The sequence below is a fragment of the Protopterus annectens genome, chromosome 2.part2 (genome assembly GCF_019279795.1).
Source record: "Protopterus annectens isolate FY-2018-M chromosome 2.part2, PAN1.0, whole genome shotgun sequence".
NCBI classification, from domain to species: Eukaryota; Metazoa; Chordata; order Ceratodontiformes; family Protopteridae; genus Protopterus; species Protopterus annectens.
In genome coordinates, this window is record NC_056730.1 from 190,359,888 (window position 1) to 190,376,284 (window position 16,397).

Sequence of the window (16,397 nt, forward strand, 5' to 3'; positions counted from 1 at the left end):
AGAGACCAATTTGCATATACATTTCTTAGAGATGAGTGTAGTCCTTTTAGCCTTGTAGGCACTTCACTACTGTCTTCCTCTGGAGACAGTTGCTATCAAAATGGACACTATCAACAAACAAGTAGGAACCAGATTTTTCCCCACTTTGCTGAGAAGCAATGAGAGTATGGCACTAGGAGATCTCCTCCAACCGCTTTCTTTTAGTGACACACATACGGCGGAAATCCAACATTCTAGCAGACAAGCTCAGCAAACCTATCCTGATGCCTCATGAGTGGTTTCTCAATCAATTACGGGCAAACATGATCTTCCATGAATGGGGTCAGCCTTGCTGCAATCGATTTGCCTCTTCCCTCAACAAGAAGTGCAGCAGGTTCTATGCCCTAATTCCCCCTTAGGGACAGTCACTGACAGATGCTCTAATCCACGTTTGGCCCTTCAGTCTTTTTTATGCTTATCCTCCCCTGCCTCTAATACCCAAACTCCTTCAAAAAGCACTCTGGTTGAAGAGCAAGGTAATCCTCATTGCCCCTTTTGGCCTAGGCAAGTGTGGTTCCCCTTTCTATGGCCTCATCTATTATGACTTCCTTGGAAACTGGACCCCAATCTAGATCTGCTTTCACGTCCATCATGGATGACTCATTTGGACATTACAGGCCTCAGATTAAATGCATGGTTATTCAGATTCCAATGATGGCTAGACATTCCAGGCTGTCTTCTCTTTTTTGAAATAGTTTATGCTCATGCCAGAAGCCCTATACAAGAAGGATTTGTAAGAGTAAATGGAAGAGGTTTTCTTTTTGGGCTCAGCAGAGAGAATTGGATACTTTTACTGCTCCAATTCTGGCTGTTTTAGATTTCCTTGCTTCTATTTTTCAAAATGGTGTGAGTTTCTCCACCATCAAAGTTCAGCTGGCAGCCAGCTCTAACTACCATATCAGAGAAAATGCTTTTCCTTTAGCCTCATCCAAGTTATGTAAAGCATTCCTAAAAGGTACCTTTTTACTTAGACCTCCATTTAAGGATCCCACTACACATTGGGATCTTATTGTCGCATTACAGTTTAGTACAATCACCTTTTGAGCCCTCAGCTAAAGTAAACCTCAAATTTCTTTCTTGGAAAACAGTTTTTCTTGTGGCTATAACTTCTGTGAGGTGAGTCTCTGAACTCCAAGCACTGTCTTTAAAACTGCCTTGTTTGATTTCCATAAAGATAGCGTTACCTTGCATACTAGACCTTCCTTTCATTAATCAAGTGATCAACCTACCTGTATTCTTTCCTAAATTTGGCAATAAAGGAGAATACATGCTTCATCTTTTAGATGTGCATAGGCAACTATGTTTCTATCTTCATAGGACTAAGGAATTTAGAAAATCTGACCAACTGTTTGTTTCCTTTTCCAGTAACAAACTAGGATCACCTATTTCAAAGACTGCACTAGCCAAATGAATTAGATTGCATTTCATATATTTATTCTTCTAAAAGTTTAACCCTAAAAAACAGTCAACATCACACTCAGCTACATTGATGTCAGCTGCTTTTTGGGCAGAGCCTCCACTGAGGATATTTGTGCAGCTGCCACGTGGTCTAACGCTCATAATTTTATTACTTATTTCAACTTGGATATCATCTCCAGAAACAGCTGCATTTAGTTCTGCAGTTCTCTGGAATATCCTTCCATGACGGCCACCCAGAGTTCTTGTAGCTGGGGACTCTGTCCCATTCATTGAGGAATAAGTGAAAATTAGGTATAAAAGTTAGGTACTCATCATAACTATGCATCTCTGCTGTATTTTCATTTTCCCTCAACCTCCCACCTTCCCCATCCATGTCTTTGGGAGAGATCTGATGGAGGGTTTTTTTCCTGTTTGATACCCCTCCTGTGGTAATGTTTTCTTAACTTTCTCTTTTCTTTAGAATTTTCATTAGTTTTTATATTTGAAAAGTTGTATTTTGGCAGTAAACTCGATCTGAGGTAATTCAGCGACCAGGAACATAATGGGTAAAGGGAGGAGCTCGAGAGTTGGATCCTAAAATCTGTAATGTAGCCAAGGCAGATCCGAGGATCAGATCCAAACCTATCATTGAGGAAGAATGAAAAAAGGACAACATTGATGCATAGCTGTGGTGAGTACATAACTTTTATTTAACCATCCTTTGAGCTTCCTAGTTGAAGTTGTTAGTAAGCTGTTAGCAATTGTTCCATATTTTGCCCATTTGGTCCACATTATAAGAGGTAGCTTTCCACATTTTGCAGATGGAAGGTTGAGAGCTATGGTGGGAAGGTTGGTGAAAACTAACCAGACTAGCTAGAGAGGCATACAATCAAATAAAGGCAATTTTGGAGCTTTTTCAGAAACTTTAGCGTAATGTGTTAGTAGGGGTTAGGGAAGACACAGAATGTAACTTTATGCAGGTAAAAGATAAAAATAATATAAAAGCACTGAATCACAAACTGCAGCAGAAACAATTTTCTCCCTATTGAAATTCTGCTAGAGTTTAAGGCACCAGACTATGCAGAAATTTACCAGTAGTACTGTTTATAGAAAATGCAATAATAAATGACTAAGGCTGAAAATCTCGCAGCAGTACACAGCTCTGCCTCCTCTGTAAATTAAATTACAAAACTATGGGCGAGCAGGGTTTAAAATACAAACGGGTAGTTTTTACAATTAATTCTCCTTGTGGAAGTAGAAGTGCCAAATGATGCAGAAATACAGTCTTCCCACAACTGTTAAACTAGACTAAGGTCTCAGAACAAACTTAAAAATGCAAACAGAAGGAACAGAGCAGAAAAGTACAAAGTATTATTACCACACAGGTCAATAAGTGCAACTCAAATATTCAAGCAGAACTGAAATAATTAAAATAATGTAATTCCATGTCTTACCCCTTTTTTTGGAAAACTAAGTACTCACTAATAATATACAAGCAAGCACATTTTGTCATAATACCTTAGGAGCAAGCCTAGAAAACAGATTCAGTGGAACCATGGCCTTGTGCATTATCCTTAAAATCTCTGATGTAAAACACGGTAGTGAAATCCAAACAGGACCATTCTCACAAGATTTTGTCACCTCATTTCGTCAGTGAAGGCAGTGGTTGTCATTGTTTCTACACAGGATTCAACCACCATGGGAAAAGCTACTGTTGCCTTCCTTCTATGTCATCAACAAGGCAGACCACGTCATCTAAACCTGGCTACCTCTGAAGCTGACTATCTGAATGAACTTTCTTTGGCTTTTGATAGATGGCTGCTGCTATAAAAAGTCATCCAGACCTTGAAAGAACCTACAAAACCATAGCCAAACAAATGGGAAAGATCTTCGCTGTGAGCTGTAGCTGGAAATCTCATTGTACATATTTGCACTATACCAGACATTCTAAAATATTGGCACCTACAGTATGCTTCAAAATTAACTTCCACATTATTTACATTGCATGTTGCAGCAGTATTAACATGTATGCAAAAAGTTCTTTCTTTGATAGAAGAACCTTTGATAAAATTATTTTGAAATGAACCATCCCACGTAGATTACTAAAACATGCTTCCTTTGTGAAGAATTTTAACTTTTAAGATTATAAATCTTACTTTACCTCCCTTTGGCACCCAGCAACTACATCAATTATACAGTCTGCATCTTAAAAACCTGTGTTTATTATGATAACAATATCTTCCACAATACGGAATTGCACTCACTGATGTGTGACAGTCTATATACATTATTTTATCATGACAGAGTGCCACTAAAGCACTTTCCTTCTTTCCTGGCTATAGTGGTTTCAAAATACTAAAATATTTCTAAGTCAACCCTTTCAGTTACTAACTTTTCTTTTCTGACTGGGTAGTAAGGCATGGGAGTTACTGCATGCCCTAAATTTCCACTTGCTGTTATCATGTAACTTGGACAGAGCAGATTCAATAAAATGAGAAAATCAAGCAGGTATTTTGTCTAATGCTGGCAAAGAGGGGTTACTTGGATCCAACTGACATTATCAGAATGCTCAGATAGCTGGAACACTGCTATAGAAAATATGTGTAAAGTATCATTATACATTATTCTAATACATCACCTGCTGCATTATGGTCATTTATTACAAATTTTACTTCCCAAAATATCTGCAAGGCTGTAGCCACACAAGGAATTCACACTTTTGTCAGAAATGATAAATAGCATAGTCAGTTTCCAGGTAGGGTTGCTTTTGAAACAGTTGTGCTGCAGAGACTACTTTACCATCCTTTCATATTCTGTGGGAAATCATGGGGCACTGCTGGGTATTCTGCAGTCTGATTGACACTGTATTACTGTTGCAACGCTGCTCTCTGAAGTAAGATAGTAAGGGCCAGTGTTTTGTCCCTGGACTTGTCTGATGTAGAACTCCATTGTTTTCATTTAGTGTACAGCTCTGCTAACATATTTATTTACTGCCATAATACATTATCATTATATAAATTCAGTGCTGCTGAGTCTTTGCTGGTTGGTACACATTTGTTTATTATCATCAGCACTGGTGCTAATGTTTCTAGCCCAAAATGATCTGGATCCAGATATTATTCCTGCACTACAGATCCTTGCAGCTGCCTACACATTCACAGTATGACTTTCGTGATTTTGATGCTGGTGGTTCTAAACCTGCTTGTGTCATAGATTCATAGGAAGTTATTAGGCATGTGGTTCAGGAGAGCACTGAGGAGTCAAGCCCAGCTTCCCCAAATAACGTTAAATAAATAAATATATATAACCAATAAATAATTATATAACAAATGAATTTGTTCACAATGTATGAACAAATACCTATTCATACCTTACATTTGTTAATGTGAACAAATACCTATTCATACCTCACAGCTTCTCCTTACTCTCCCTTCATTACTTACTCCCTTACTTCTATCAACTTCTCTCCCCTGTCTTTCTCTCTAAATATACCATGAGTCTGCTTTTCTGTCACTTAGTATTGCAATTCCTGTTTATATTATACTAATTTATATTTAATTTCTCTGTAAACTGGCTAACATTTCTATAACTATTAAATCATTATAATATAACTTGTATCTGTTCTTAACCAATGTATTCATATTATGTCTAATCTGGTATAATTATTTAAACTGTAGTTGTTTTTTGCATTATTTTTAAAGACTGTAAAATTATTGTTCTTAAAATGTTTTGTAACACTTTGGAGCTTTTCTCCCCGGGCCTCCACTAAAAATAGGCTCCTACCCAGTTGGATTTTCCCAGTAGTCAAATGTCAATAAATAAATCTCTTGTTAAGTGACTTGCTAAAGGTCACACGGTAGGCAAATGAAGACTGAGGGAATTAAACCGTGTATCACAGGAAACAGCTTGTTAACAGCTCAGTCTTAAATCTCTGCATTAGTTGCCAGACTAAACCTCTGTGAAACCTGTTAGATCCCTTGCATGTGAAAGAACTGTTATTTCTTTAATGGATGGCATAGCCCCTCTATTATTTATTTATTTATTTATTGCATTTGTTTACCGGTGAAGTCCACTGGGCCATAAAGTGCCCATTTTCAGTGGAGGCCCGAGGAGCAAAGTTCCACAGCGATACATAAACAGTTTGATAAAGCACTAAGTAGAGTGCAAAAACAGCTACATAAAGCACAACGAACAGTGCAATATATACAATGAGAAGAAAATACAAATACAGAATAGCAATTTTGTCAGATTTAAGCTGATAAATCTTGAGTTACAATGCCATACATACAGTTTGTTAGAAAAAAGACATATCAGTAATAACAGATTAAAACTGCCTAGGAGTTTGGTTAAATAAAGAAAAGGGAATATACTTGAGTAAATCAAGCTACTGGATGTACAGTGTGATTGTTGATATAGGAAGAGGCACTGAAGTGGTGCTAAAAATATCAATTGTCAGTGCATTTGCGTGAGGGAACAGTGGAGGGTTAGCTGTTAAGGAGATACAGGAGAAGGTATAGGTGGTAGAAAGGGAAGAAGAGAGAAAAGGTGGGTGTAGAGCAGGGGGAGATAGAAGTCAGGTAGTGGGTTGAGAGGAGATAGCACAAGGACATAGCCAGTGGGAGGAGAGGTAGAGTTTCAGAGACTTTTTAAAGATATGGGTATTGCTAGTAGATCTAAGTGAGGGTGGGAGAGAGTTCCATAGCTTAGCAGTGGAAAAGGAGATGAGCCAGTGACCAGTGGTAAGTTTGGGTTTCTCTACCTATAAAAGCATTTGATTTTCAGGGCAGAGGGGTCTATTGGGATGGTATAGTTTAAATAGAGTAGAAAGGGTTGGGCAGCTGGATGGGTTGTGAATTAGTTTAACACCAAGTAGTTAGTTAAACATAAGTGAGGTGATGAGGTAGTTCTAGCCAGTTCAGTAGTCTAAAGGAGATGCAGTGGTGGGATAGGTGTTGTCCACTTGTGACAAACCTTGCAACCTCTAGTCTAGTACTCTGGGGCTGCTAGTTGTTCCAAAGTTGCAACTGGAAACATTTGAAGGTAGATTTTCTTCATGCCAACTGCACTTTGGAATTTACTACCAGAGGAGCATTGTGAGTGCCCCACTTTAGTTGCCTTTAAGATATCCACTAAGTCATACCTTTTGGCCTTGTTTACTCAGATGGAGAATGGTGTTTGGTTTATTTGCCATCTTTGTATCTCACAAATCCTACTACTGTTTGTGATTTGAGTATTTCTCTGTTTTACTGCATATATTTATGTATTTGAATACTTGATTTATTATGTTGTGCTTAGTATATACGCACTTGGAAATGGAGAAAAACAGCAACTCTGTGTATATCCTGTCAACGTGTGTGTGTGTGTGTGTGTGTGTGTGTGTGTGTGTGTGTGTGTGTGTGTGTGTGTGTGTGTGTATGTGTGTGTGTCTGTGAACAACAAAAGAAAATGGGTTTTGAATTTCCTACAGTTTTTACATCTTGTCTAAAATGCTTTATTATTGAAAAAAAATTAAAAATGTTATTTTACAGGGAAAAGATGGATATACAGTGTTTCAGAGTTGCCCTTGGCTGTATGATATAGAAGCTGCACAGGTACTTTCCACAATTGTCAGAAACCACTTTGAATCCACTACAATAGTATGGGGCCTCACATGTAGCAGATCAGTACGTCGCATGCGATTGATAAAAAAGTCTCAATCAGCGTCAGTAAAAGGTAAAATCATCCATTTAACATGCTTCTCATTATTTTAATTATATTTACATGAGTCTCTGGATATTTTTCATTTTACTTTGACTCATTTCTGCTGGTGATACTTTTTATTTCAAAACAAGATTTAGAGTTACTGAAATTGTTAATCTTTACTTTCACGCAATCTGTATCTGTTGGTGTCACTGTGTCTAAACTTGGATCTGTGGATGTTGCCCAGATAACAAAGTCAGTGAACTTGCACTGTGACAAAAGTGTTGACTGTATCTCACAAAAGATAAACACAACAGTTTGCAGCCACAGACAGTGTTGTAGATTGACAGCTTGGTCTGCTAGTGCAGAGGCAGGACGTCAAACTACAGTGCTAGCATTCCTTGTTCAGTTATTGGATGGTAGAATAGGGGGAAGGTGTAGCTGATGGACAGTTTGTCTTTGCCAAAATGATGATGAGGGTTTCAGTGATGCAGAATTATCCCATGGTAGAAACCAAAGCCAGAGGCTACCCTCAAGCTATAAAATCGCAGACTGGGAAGGTAGACATGAGAAAGCTTCCTTTCATGTATGCATGCATAATTATATTTATTTATTTATTCTTTGTTTACTGGGTTGGTGAACTGGTCCTAGGGCCCTTTCTGACCACAGACTTTGTGCCTAAGCTCAAATTTTTGTATATAACACCATGGTACAGCACAGCACGAAAATTACATCTGTATCAGTGATTTTTTTTTTACAGGAATATACATGTTATTACAACATGAGAATTAAATCAGTGCTGATGAGCTTCTGCAAGCTCTTATTTGCTCAACATGCTGCATTCCAGGATGAGGAGTATGTCAGTGATAGAGAGTTTTTTATTTTATTTTACATTTGGGAGTGTCCGGCTGAGCTATTGCCCTTTTTTAGCAGAGGCCCAGGGAGAAAAGCTCCAAAGATATACAATGCAATAAAAACAGCAATACAGATATATTTCAATAAAAATAGCAATAGAGAATTTTGTTAGTTAAAATACGTAAGCTACATACATGTATATTGTTGACAGATAAAACAGTGCTATAAACAAAAAAGAGAATGTTAAAAAAGTAGAATAAGTTGTATGTTTTGGTTTAAAAAGAGAGTTGAGTAAATAAGCTTTGTATGCAGGGTAGCAGAAACTTAAAAGGTTGCATAAGAATTTCAGGGAGCAGAGTACAGAAGAAACTTTGGAGGTTGCATAGGAAGTATAGGATAAAGTAGTTAATGGTAAGTTTTAGTAAGTTAGTTTGACTGTACTATAAAGGTAGGTAATAATCAGGGAGGGTGAGTACAATGGCAGGACCAGTGGTTTTTAAAGTGGTCTAAGACTGCTAGCTTAAATTGTTTGGGGTGAGTCAGGGACCTTATTTCTAGTGGGAGTTTGTTCCAAGCAGTAGATGGGATTTGGGTTTATGGATTTTTAGTAGGTCTTGGGTTGAGCTTAGGAGAAGTCTGGAAGGGGAGTAGTGAGAGATGAGAAAAGACAGACTTGGGCTTAGTCAGGCTGATATAGGATGGAGTGTATGATTTGGAGTTGCGTTTTATTTGAAAGATTCCACACCATTACACAGGTACAGCTGAAATGGCACACAGAAATATAAAGAGTAACACTGAATTGATAGGATTTCATCATTTTTCACTGGAAAGACATTTTTCAGTGACAATTTCTGTCTGTCTTTTCCTGTAGTATTTGCTGCATGGCTTTATTTACATGTGCAACCAGTGAGAGTCAGCCATACTTTTGGACCAATATGTTCCTGTTTAATTCTGAGAACAATATGCCTCTATACGTAATGTGGGGGTTATATGCAAGACTATTATACATCAGTGCTGTGGGGTGGGGTGATATTTAAGAGTATTAGTAGTAAAGATTGTCTTAATAACTGAGTTACAGGGGGATGAAAACTATTCCATATTTAAAATGATGATGTTTTGCTCTTAAACTTGCAAGTCCATCTACTCAAATGCAGTATGTGAGTGTGTGTGTGTGTGTGTGTGTGTGTGTGTGTGTGTGTGTGTGTGTGGTACAATACTAATGTGTACTGCTGGGTTTTGCATATACCACATACTCCTCTATCTTTCATACGTACCAGAAAAGAGGAAGATGAAGCTGTTATATCGTGGTAAATAACACAACAACACGGTTTATAGAGTTGTAAGGCCTTTCTTTATTAAGAGCCTCCAGGTGCGCACCCATGCTTCTTCACACAACTTCTGCAAGTCATCTACTACACAGAACCAACAAGTTACCAGAGAATATAGAACCAACAGTACATGCTGAATTCCCCACAGCGCCCCTACAGTACAACAACCACATTACCAGCCCGAATACTACATTCCTCCCCTTTTAAGCTAAGACATACTGTCTTACATAAGCAAAACTAGGGAACAAGTTCCACAATGCATTTAATCATTTACTTGTATATAACAGGCTAGTTATTAACTGGTTACCATACCATCTACTATTTTTTTTCTAGGCTGGTACTCTATACATGCACTTTTGTTAACATTGATAGTCCTTCAAGTAACTAGGTTTAACCAGCACACGCTTAGAACGGCGCAGTGGTACCACCTTAGGTGACTCCGGTATCACAGTTACCACTTCAGGTATCGGTGTGTCCTTCCCTGGAATGGTTGGATCCTCAGAAACCTCTCCTTCCACGTTCTGGCGGTCTCCTTCGATTTGCGATCCTCCTGCCACTGCGAGCCCTGGTTCCGAACTTAACGGTAGTTCTGAGGCTAGCAGTTCCATGGCATCCTTCTTCTGTTCGCTCCGTAGAATTTGGTCTACATGTCTCCTCACCAAGAAATCTCCATTCAATCTCACCTGGTACGATAATGGACCAGTGCTCTTGACAATGAACCCTGGAATCCACTTAGGTCCATAACTGCATCTCCTTCCAGAAAACTTAGCTCTCTCCGTCTTCTATCATGACATTCTTTTTGATCCACTGGGTCCCCTCCACCTTAGCTCGGACATTTGGATACACTAGATCCAACGTGGATCTCAATCTACGTCCTTGCAACATCTCGGCAGGTGACAAACCCGTGGTAGATTGTGGTGTAATACGGTAGTTGAATAACACCCTTGATACTTTTGCTGCTAAACTTCCTTCTCCAGACTTTTTCATCATTGCTTTAAAAGTCTGCACAGCTCTTTCAGCACAACCATTTGTAGCTGCATGGTAGGGTGCTGATGTGATGTGTACGATGCCATTTTTTCTCAGAAAACCCTTGAACTCTTCACTTTCGTGAAACATGAAGCATTATCGGATACAATAGTCTCAGGCAGTCCTTGGCTACTGAAACTCCTCCTCAAGCATTCAATGGTAACGAGAGAAGTGGGTGTCTTGACTTGATAGGCATCCATCCATTTCGAATGAGCATCCATGATTATCAAAACATGGCCCCATGAATGGTCCTGTATAGTCTATATGAAGTCTCTGCCAAGGCCTACTCGGCCACTCCCATGGATGTAGTGGCGCCGCCACCGGCAAGTTGCGATGTTGTTGACATGTTTTACACTCATTCACGACTTCAATCTCGTGGTCCAATTTTGGCCACCAAAAATAACTTCGGGCTAAGGCCTTCATTCGGGTAATGCCCACATGACCTTGGTGTAACTGCTGTAAAAGTGCCCGTCTTCCTGGGGACGGAATTATCACTCGTGCCCCCCACAATACGCATCCATCTTGTACACTCAGCTCTGTTTTCCTCACCTCATAAGGTCGAAAAACTGGATCCGTTTGTTGGACTGGCCAGCCTTGCTGGACCCAATGAAACACTCTAGCAAGCACCGGGTCTTGGTGTGTCCAAACTCTCAGTTCCTTAGCAGACACCAATGTTATGTCTTCCATCATCAAAACTCGGTCCTCCGCTTCCTCTTCTTGGATAGGCCCTGGCATCGGCAAACGACTTAGTGCGTCTGCATTACTATGGTGTTTTCCAGGCTTATAAACAATCTCGTATTCATAAGCTCTCAACGTTACAGCCCATCTCTGAATGCGGGGAGAAACCATCTGCGGCACTGCCTTCATCTCATTGAACAATGACAACAAAGGCTTATGATCAGTGCAAATAGTAAACTTCCTCCCATAGAGGTATTTGTGAAATCGCTTGATTCCAAACATGACAGCTAAACCCTCTTTATCTATCTGGGAATAGTTTGATTCCGCTGGTGTCAAAGTTCGTGACATGAACCCAATGGGTCTCTCTTGTCCATCTGGCATCCGGTGTGCCAACACAGCCCCTAATCCATAGGGTGAGGCATCACATGACAAAATTAAGTCCTTGTGACTATCGTAGTGCACCAAAACCTCTGAAGATTGCATTAGTTCCTTTGACTGTTCAAACGCTCTGTCCTGTTCCTCTTTCCACGACCACTGAGCCTCCTTCCTTAATAACTTATGTAAAGGAGCTAACAGTGTTGACAGATTTGGCAGGAACCTGTTATAATAGTTGAGTAAGCCTAAATAGGCTTTCAGTTCTGTAACATTTGTGGGTGCTGGTGCCTGTTGAATGGCTTCCACTTTATTTGGCAGGGGGTGTAGGCCTGATGCATCCACCTTGTAGCCCAGGAATTCTGCTTCCGTTGCCATGAAAGCACATTTACTCCGCTTCACCCGTAGACCTGCCTCTCGCAGTCGACTCAGCACCTCATTCAGCGTCTCCAGATGCTCTCGAATGTTCCTACCCGTCAACAGGATATCGTCTAAATACACAGCCACCTTCGGAATCCCTGCTACTAGTCCTTCCATTATTCTCTGAAAAATAGCTGAACTCGAGGAAACCCCAAAAGGTAAACGATTGACTTGGAACAAACCTTTGTGTGTGTTCAGGGTAACATACGTCTTTGACCCTTCTTCCAGCACTACTTGTTGATATGCCTGACTGAGGTCCAGTTTACTAAACCTTTCACCTCCCGACAGCTTTTCAAACACATCCTCCACCTTGGGCAAAGGATACTGCTCCAGCTTCGAGACTTGGTTCACTGTTAACTTGTAGTCACCACATATACGTACAGCACCATCTGGCTTTAATACTGGAACAATTGGTGCGGCCCATTCCATAAACTTTACTGGTTCAATTATACCTTGCTTAGTGAGTCTCTCTAACTCAAACTCAACTTTCTTCTTCATCGCATATGGTACAGGACGGGGTTTGTAAAATCTTGGCGTTACGTTTTCTTTCACGTGTATCTTTGCTGGTGGACCCCTCCAGGTCCCAGTTCCTCTTTAAATACTTCTTCATTATTCTCTAGCACCTCTTGCAAGGTCAGGCCCGGCTGTTCTACCTTATGGAGCTGTAGGCAGTCCATGTTTAGCTCCTTTAACCACACCCGGCCTAGCAGGTTTGGTCCCTTACCTGCTACCACCATGACTGGCAACTCTTTGACTTGGTCTTTATATTTTACCTTCATTTTCACCATTCCCAGCGTGGGAACTATTTCACCCGTGTAGGTTTTCAAAGTCACTGAACAGTCCTGCAGCTTACGAGCTTCTCTGGGCCATAACTTCCCATACTCTGCCTTTGACAGAACTGTGACACTACACCCGTATCCACTTCAAACTGCACCATTTTACCATTTAAGTCCAACTGGGTTTTAATGGGATCAACTCTTTCCCACTTGGCCTCTTTCACGTTAAACATTGTGAACACTTCTTCGGCTTCCCTGGTTGGTTTATCTGTAACTTCACGCATGTGGTGTGCATACTGCCGTTTATTTTTTCGGTTTCCTTCCTTTCCATCATACTGCTTTTTCCTCCCCTTTTGGCTGCTCCCGAGAGGGCATTGAGCGGCACATTTTCTTTACATGGCCCTTTTTCCCGCAAGCATGACATTTTACAGTTAAAAAACGACAGTTCCATGACAAATGTTCACCTCCACACCTGTAACAAACATACTGACCAGACTTCCCTTGTGAATTATGCTCCATGACCACCTTATGCACTGGTAGTGGGGTCGCACTCCTGCTTCCAACCCCTTCCGTGGTTTTCTGTTGCAAATCACGAATGTCTTTAGTCGCTGTCTCTATGGCCTGTGCCAACTTCAAGGCCTTTTCAAACGACAAGTCAGGCTCCACTAACAATCTGCGTTGTATGCGGTCGTCTGCAATGCCACATACGAGCCTATCTCGTAGCATTTCGGTCAGTCTGTCCCCATAATCACAATGTTGTGCCAGTTCCCTCAACACTGCGACATACTCCATTACCATTTCATTAGCCATTCTAGTCCTTGAATTTAACTTGAACCTCTGGACTATTGCACTCGGCGGGTTATAATGTGACTGAAGTAAACTTCGTCAACTCAGTGAACGATTTGTCCCCGGTTTATCAGGACTCAATAAGTTCCTCATCAGACTGTCGTCTTACTGCCCACCGAGCTTAGCAATATGGCTCGCTTCCGACCGGCTTCCATTATCTGGTTTGCCTCAAAAAAATGTTCCAACACTTCACAATACTCCTCCCAGGTCTGTGTCTGACAGTCGTATGCCACTAGTGACCCCAACATGGAACCAGACATCACTCCAGTAGGCCCCGTCTCTTCGTCATCCGACATGAACTACAGCTCACCAGGTTACTCGCAGCGGACTCGGAGGCATCCCATCTCGTCGCCAATATGTTATATCGTGGTAAATAACACAACAACACGGTTTATAGAGTTGTAAGGCCTTTCTTTATTAAGAGCCTCCAGGTGCGCACCCATGCTTCTTCACACAACTTCTGCAAGTCATCTACTACACAGAACCAACAAGTTACCAGAGAATATAGAACCAACAGTACATGCTGAATTCCCCACAGCGCCCCTACAGTACAACAACCACATTACCAGCCCGAATACTACAGAAGCTATGCCAAAAAGCCTAACCGGCTTCATATTTGGAAGCACAATTTCTCTCCCCACCATGTTTGTATTTGACAGAGGTACTGGCCAAATGTAAAGCTGCTCTTTGGAGAGATTACCCTCTCCCACACCCTCACTATGTGATGTCAAATATTAAAGTGATGTCCTAACAAATGAAAAAATATTCATACATGTAAACACTCAAATGTCTAAACAAAAGGACAGTTCATCAATTGCCCATAAAATACTGTACCAACCAAACAACACCCCTATACTCTCTCAACTCTTAATCCCTTATAACAATCTTAACTCTCTTCACTCATCTTGTAAACTCTTGGCCAGTTCAATAAAATCCAATAATACAGCCGGCGACTCTCTCTTCACTAATACTGTAGGTAGAAGATGGAATCTATTACCTAGTAATTTAACTATGATCACACCATTGCCTCTTTTTAAACAAAATATCAAACTCTACTTCCAAAATCACTGGCTTTGTTCCTGTACTATACCTGACTAACTACTTGCCTTTACTCCTTTCTTCCCTTAACTTTACTTTCCTCCTACTTTTCTGCCTGCCTGCTCATATAATGTAAACTATAACACCACTTCTTGCTCTATATGGTTGCTTCTTTTATCTGCTCTGCCTTAGTTTTAACTCTTTCCACTTTGCTACCTTGTTCCTTTCTTTTTGCTCCTCTCTTTCCTTACTGTCGATGATCCTTAATCTTCTTTATTTCCTTTGTCCCTTTTACTCTACCTGTTCTTAATTATTGCATATCTCTCATTTATCCTCTTATCCTTGATTTACTTTCTTATAAAATCACTAGGTATATTTGTGTTCCTTTATTTTATTCTAAATTTTGTAATTTTTATGCTATTGTTTAACCATATTTTTTACATTTATGTTTTTTTTTTACAAATTATGTTTTCAATATTTCTGTGTATGTATTTGTGTGGAGCTTTTCTCCCTGGGCCTCTACTGAAAATGGATATTACTCCAGCTAGACTAGCTCGGTCAACAAATGTAAAATAAATAAATAAATAAATCAGAAAGTAGCAAACATCAAACCTAACTACAACAATAAAAAATAAAACACAATCTTTGCACACTGGTACCCCCAATATGGAAGGCTCTGTCCTCACCCACACTCCTGATACATATATAAATATAGCAGATCTGAGATTGATGCAACTTAGAAAAGATGAACTTCTCAATATAGCACAGTCCTCAGAATCAGTATACACACAGTGGAGTATGGGACACTTGTGACACTGCATGGTCTTCTTTCCTGCTCCAAATAAGTGTGTGTGTGTGTGTGTGTGTGTGTGTGTGTGTGTGTGTGTGTGTGTGTGTGTGTGTGTGTGTGTGTGTGTGTGTGTGTGTGCGCATGTGTGCACGCCAGTTCTGCTAGTCGCAATACACAAAGCCCTTGCACAGACTAGAATACACATCCCCATTCTCTAAATATAAACAGAGTACAAAGGATTTGTCCAGATAAACCTGCTTCAGCTGTCATATCTAGGAGAGTCATAGGTTCATAGGTGTTTATAAGGGTAACAACCACAAGGGCCGTTTTAAGCCTAACCATGCATCCCAAATCTCTCACAAGTTCTGATACCCTCGATAAGTGTAAGCATGAGCCTGAGAGATGAACCATTTACAGGTTACCTGTGTCCATTAGAGACATTGGTGCCAAACCAGGGATGAATTTCCATTTTCTCATCCAGTTGTCATAGTTGCACTTGAATTGGGTTAGGGAAGAACTCTGCTTTACATAGATGGGGAGCCTGTTCCGTAGATGGAGTAGTCTGTGGGATACATACCTATCTCTCCAGCAGGTCCTATTTATATCACAGGCAAGGTTTAAGTCTTCAGAATGGGTAATTCTGGTGATGTTTGTTTTGTGGATATGCAGGAGGTCCATCAGAGTGTGGTCTGACAATGGCCTGTATGCCAGATATAGATCTCCCCTCAAAAGCCTGCAGGAGACAGAATACAGGGATAGAGCTTTGATGCGATCTGCATAGGACATTTTACTTACGCCCTGTATTCTTTTAGTGAGGAACTTCTGTGGATGTTCCAATTGTTGGATATGCCTTTTTAGGTACATACCAAAGGGGACATCATACTCAATGATAAGTCTGATGAATGCTGAATACATTGGAACAGTGACTTCCTTGGATTTAGATGACATACCTTTGTTTATAAGTTGTGCAGCATAAAATGATTTCCTCACCACTGTAGACACATAATGGTCAACTGCAAAATTACTATCTATGTGTGTCCCTAAGTCCCTGACTACTGGGTCAACTCTAAGGTTTGTGCTGTCAATATGATAGTTACCAGGGATGGATGACTTCCCAAAGGATGCTGTTATGCATTTCTTGGCATTTAGCTT

The 16,397-nt window shown here is 40.3% G+C and overlaps 1 protein-coding gene across 1 annotated transcript in view; it reads left to right on the forward strand.

Annotated features, from left to right (window-relative positions):
* Positions 1–7,561, forward strand: part of LOC122795930 (trifunctional nucleotide phosphoesterase protein YfkN-like) — a 590,353-nt gene extending 582,792 nt beyond the window's left edge. The window contains exons 7-8 of the mRNA XM_044064413.1: positions 6,966–7,149; positions 7,269–7,561. Of these exons, the coding sequence (XP_043920348.1) occupies positions 6,966–7,149; positions 7,269–7,561 (477 nt within the window). The remainder of the gene's footprint in view (positions 1–6,965; positions 7,150–7,268) is intronic.
* Positions 7,562–16,397: the final 8,836 nt, after the last annotated feature.